General features: G+C 40.8%; 1 protein-coding gene across 1 annotated transcript in view; it reads right to left on the reverse strand.

Moving 5' to 3' along the window:
• Window positions 1-2,193, reverse strand: part of kcnk12 (potassium channel, subfamily K, member 12) — a 23,772-nt gene extending 21,579 nt beyond the window's left edge. The window contains exon 1 of the mRNA XM_020597271.1: window positions 1,060-2,193. Coding sequence (XP_020452927.1) covers window positions 1,060-1,399 — 340 coding nt within the window. The 5' untranslated portion in view covers window positions 1,400-2,193. The remainder of the gene's footprint in view (window positions 1-1,059) is intronic.
• Between the last annotated feature and the right edge of the window lie 3,319 nt (window positions 2,194-5,512).

Consider the following 5,512-nt stretch of genomic DNA (forward strand, 5'->3'; position numbering starts at 1 on the left):
AGAGACTGTAAAGGTCTCCAGACAGGTCTTGAGTGTAAAAAAAAAAGTTCTGGCACATTCTCTGCTCATGTGATTCCAGCTTTTCCCTGTGCACCCATACAGAGCCACCAGTTCTCCTAATCACCACCCCCCAGCCACAGTTTTCAATTATAAGGAGGGACCCCGGGGTATCACAAGTATACAGTATTCAATATGTGTGTGTTTGTGTGTTGAGGGCAAGGTCAGAGATTGATCACTGCTGTGAGATCAGGTTATTACCAGATTCGTGTTCATTTGCTCATTTACCCATTCACATTCACTCACTCATTGCATTCTATGGCTCTTCATTAGCAATCAGTGAGGGAGGTGCAGGAGGGTCCAGTAGGCCTGGAAGCCATCAGACATGCAGGCCACCACACCAGTGGCCCTCGGGGTGCCCTGCGAGGGACACTTGCTCTTTTCTGACCTATTACACAAGTAAATGTTAAATGAGGGGGAGCAGACGGGGCTTCTCGTTGACATTCCTGTTTGTTTGAATGGAAATCTGGCAAAAAAGACTGCACCCATGGGTGCTGTCCTATAGGCAGGCGTGAGTGTGCCACTGCAAATGGCAGGCGAGTCAGATGTCCATCTCACTGCCAAAGTCTCTCACAGCCAAAATGTAACACATGACACAGAGGAAAAAAACATAAATGTTAATTTGTTATTCTAAACCAACAACCTGCAGGGATGGCAGCTACAGTGCTTGGCACATCCAGACTATCAACAATGATATGATTATTTAATACACAGGAGCCAGATTAATATTAACCTTTCTCCACCTTATTGGTCTTGTCTTTATCAGGGCAGGAGGTCCTAAATTTGATCAGTATTTAGTCTCCTGAACCTACTAAAAATATGACTGTCTTAATGATGTGAGCTTACTACGTATTCCTGAAGTTTGTTTAATATTTATAAAGGCTCAGTGTGGGCATTACATGGAATAATACGTTTTTCAACAAGTATTTAGAGAACGCCATGCCTGCAAACAAATGGACACAAAGGTCAGAAAAATCAGTGACTGCAGCATAGATTACCCACCTATAGTTGACACCACAGTTCCAACAAAATAAAAAGCCCCTGTAAAATCCCATCGTGGCCTCAGAGCATCAGCCCGGATCCCGGCGGCGATGGCAGCCTCGTACTCCCGCAGGAATGAGTTGAGGTCCTGCAGACTGATGTTGAAGGTCTCACTGAAGTTGAGGAGCGTCCCGTTCCAGCGGCCGTGAGCCCGCAGCTCCGAGGGCCTTTCGATGGCAGAGAAGACCGCAGCGCCGCAAAGCAGATACACTATTATAAGGATGGCGAGAAGCACAAAACGGCCGTTGTCCTCGTTGAAGTGCAGGGAGCGGCAGCCTTGCAGTCGCTGGCCAGGCATCATCCAAATTTCAGCACCACTCGCGCGTCGGACAGCGACAAGCTCCACATCGGAGACGGCATTCACTGGTCTGCAGGTGTCCTCTGGAAGTCACTGTCGCTCTCTCACTGCACTTCTATAGGCAACCTTTCTTCTACTTAGCCCGCCACGTTGTCTCATTGTAGCTGAGAAGTGATATAATCTGGGGCCGAGAGGCAGAGAAACGTTCCAACTTGGAGATATAAGTCTGTAAATTCACCAGAGAGTTCATGAGAAAAGCTGCCGGCGCACAGTTTCATGACAGACACATTATTTTGGTCACAGTTGTGGCAGTGCAGTTGGTGTGAAGTAGACTGCAGCTTAAATCCAACCGGACGCGCGTCTTTGTGTAAATGCAAGCAGCAGCAGGAGAATCCTCTGGGTCTTCTGCAGCATAATGCTTCTCAACAAAAGACCACAATGACGATCGAAATTCTGCAAGTTACAGATGCACGTGTCTGAAAAAGCCCATCCACGTTCTCAAGTAAAGTCGTCTGTCCTCAGGCTGTGGAGCTGCAAGGGAACGTAATAGTGGTACATTACATCCTTCCACTGCATATCACTGTGCGCTATAAAGCGGAGAATACACTATCCCGTTGCCTTAGACGGACAGCGGGTTAGATAAGATGTTTAGGTTGTGCAGAGGGTTGAAGAAGAGGAGCATCTCCGCACGTTCTTAACGGAGGCAGTCCTCAGATAACAGGATTTACATTTTCATCGCTTGAATGCAGCCTGTTACCTTGTGCCGTGCGCACTGAAGAGACTCTAGGTTGCTCATTGCAAACTTACTTTCTGCACCGTATGGAGAAATGCAACACTCCTGAACTAAGCTGCTTACAAAGTTTTTAAAAGCTTCAACACAGAGACAGAGACACAGGAAAACACACACTGAAAACAAAAAAACAAACAACAACAATAATAATAATGATAATAATAATCAGTGGCAGGAAAAGCATAGCAGTGTAAAAATACTCCCTTACATGTAAACACCCTGCATTCACAATATTGCTTCAGTACAAGAGTATTAACAACTTATAAAAGTATTTAAATATGCAGCAAACTGGCAGCTGTTGGAACTGTAGTTTAATTAATTAAGTACTGGATTATGATAACAGAATCACAAAAGTGAGAAATAATGTTTAAGTTTACAAAAAAATTAATTAAAACCATTAAGAAGGTGGTTGAATACAGTGAGATATCTCATTCTGCTGTCATTGTTTCACTTGGTTTAAATGAATGAGTGAAGCACATAGTTGGTTTGTACACCAAAGAAAGACAACCAAGGTTGGTGACATTTAGAACAGGTTAAAACATCCTATGGACAATATTGAGCACAATAGCACATCCATTAGTAAACCTTTACAAGGCACTGATGGATATGCAGTGGAGGTCCCAATAAAATCAATGATGACCCGGAGCTGCTGATTCCTGAAAGTACCAGTGATTGACTGACACACCGTTCAGCTGAAGGGGAAATAATGATTCCCTTGTGACAAGTAAGTAGTCACTTAATTAAAAGTGATTTTATGTTGATGTACAATAAAGAAACACATTTAACACTAATTCACAAATGCCTGAACAATAGCAAGCCTCAAGAAGAGGCAATATCAGAGCCCAAATGAGTGTATTAAATCCACTACTGTGATAAATAGCAGTTGTTAGTCTAAGTCAATAGCACTTCCTAATCTAGATAACAAAGAGGCAAACTGCAGGATAAGGGGATGCTCAATACAATTATTTCAACAGAACATAGTTTGTCCTTTGAATTCTTATCATTACCTCACAGGACAGAGATGTAAGAGAAAAAGATCTTAATAAAAACTTGTGGATATAAAATAAAAATTGGATAGCTTATCCAGTTGTTTAGTAATAATTTAAAATATTACAGAAAAACATGAACAGAATACAGTCTAACAGAACTGACTAGATAGTACCTACCATCAATGATGATGCTTAGCAACATGAGGAAAAATACTGGAAGTGGAGTGAAATGCAATATGTTACCTTTGCTTTGTCATTTCTATTCACCAGCCTCTAATTTCTTTTCAGGGCCACCGTGGGGTGGGGGGCTGCACAACATGCACTGGGTGGAGGGGCAGGGAACTCATTACAGGCTTTCAGCTATACAGTACAGATGCTCATTTATACCTCCAGGCAATTTAGAATCTCCAGTCCACCTGAATATGAAGCCAGCACAGCTGAAACATAAAGTCATTCTGCATCCATTTGTGTTCAGGAAACAATACTAGGCACTCAAACACTATATGTAGCATTTTGATACATAAATATATCTTAGTCGGATTTGAATGGTCACACTTTATTTTAGTATTATAGGCACACATTTAGTAATAATCTTATGTCAGTGATAATCTGAGTGAATATAACAACACTGTGTTCAATGTTGCTTTGGCCTTTTTAATTCCTCCTGTGAAGCATCCAGAACTCATTTAGACTGCTCAGTTATAATTCATGGTGAGCAGTATAAAGACTTTAAAATTCTTTTATAGCACAATACGATGTATATGGAATCATAAAACGATGTTCTTACACATATTAACCGTGAATTATAGAGCATTTGTTTACTGTTTAAACATGTATAAATCATTTACAGGTGGGTGTAAAACTTAATAAGCTTCACTTAATAAAGATGATCCATCATATATCTTTACAACTATGACGCTATCAAACATATTTACTGTCTACGTTGTTACCTAATTATAATGGGATGAAGATACAGTGAACACTTAAAGTGATCTTATGCCTGCACACAGTCATAGTAGAGTCACTTATGTTATAATCTAGCTAAATTAATACATTTTTAAAATTTATCTACAATAAGTAATCCAATAAAGCTGCAGTCTCAAAAATCTTTATTAAAAGTTTGTATTAATTATAAGTAAAGTTTTTAAAAAGTTTCCATGCGTCACTTTTAGAACTAGTTATGTTTGATTCACAAGAGACAATTGCAGTGTCTTTAATGTGCATTGCGATGCTTTCTGAAGTTTATTAAAGTAAGCCCATGTGACTCCTGCAATACAAGAGCCACTGGTGGCAATGACAGGATAATGGTTCATGGGGAGCATAGTGTAACAGAAGCACATGTAGGCAGGAATCATAAAGTCTGTAAAACTGACTCAGTACTGCCAGTTTTACAGTGTAAAACATCTAAAACTTTGCTGACATTTGCTAATGTTAGCCAGCATACAGTTGGTCATAGCACACCAAGTGGGACTGTAGCAGGAAGACTCATGCTCAGGATTTCAAATATTGTTGTAAACAGTGAATCATGTCTTCTTTCATTAGTTACATAATCTATCTTGAAAGCTGTTTGAACATTAAAAATAGATTCATAAATGTCAGAAAAAACTTGCATGCCACATTCCCCCTTAAATGCTGTAGTGCTTTACAATAGTCTAAGTGTTAAATGGTAAATGCGCCCCAGCCATAGCTCGACACACTCTAAATGGCCTATTACAGGAGATACAGAGGGCATGTGGGAAAGACAGCGAGAGAAAATCCTTCAGAGTGCAGCAATGAGGGCTCCTGCAGTGAATAAAAATGAGGAAGCAAGGGAAGACATGCACCCACTTGCAGTGAGAAATGAAACACGGTGCGGGAAGAAAAGCTAGTGAGGGATTTCCTCTCACCCTGCTGAGCAAGACCTGCTCCCAATGATTGAAAACACATTGTGAAATCAATCATTTTACCATTTTCAAAACTTCACACAGGGCCCTCTATGGGTAAATGGGATCTGATGCATTCCACAAGTTCTAGGACATCCGGTTGATGTGAGAGGTAAAAAGCATGAATGATAGTGTGAAAGGAGTGTGCGTACTTTGGCTTAGATCTGGCTTGACAAGGTAAATTTGCCCAACACGTTCCTCTAAGGCTTGAGAAATCCTCAGAAATCTCTTTGTCCATTGAGACCTCAGAGCAACACCTTGACACTTTGCCAAAGGTCAGCACAGTTACATTTGTGTCCATAATAACTATCTGTCCACAGTGCTGGTCTCAAAAGTACAATTTTGTCTTTTAATAAGAAATTTGAATTCATTTTCTGCAAAATCTAAGCTGCATGTAGCCTTGTGCCATTGCAAA

Source organism: Monopterus albus, unplaced genomic scaffold (assembly GCF_001952655.1).
Source record: "Monopterus albus unplaced genomic scaffold, M_albus_1.0 scaffold3.1, whole genome shotgun sequence".
NCBI classification, from domain to species: Eukaryota; Metazoa; Chordata; class Actinopteri; order Synbranchiformes; family Synbranchidae; genus Monopterus; species Monopterus albus.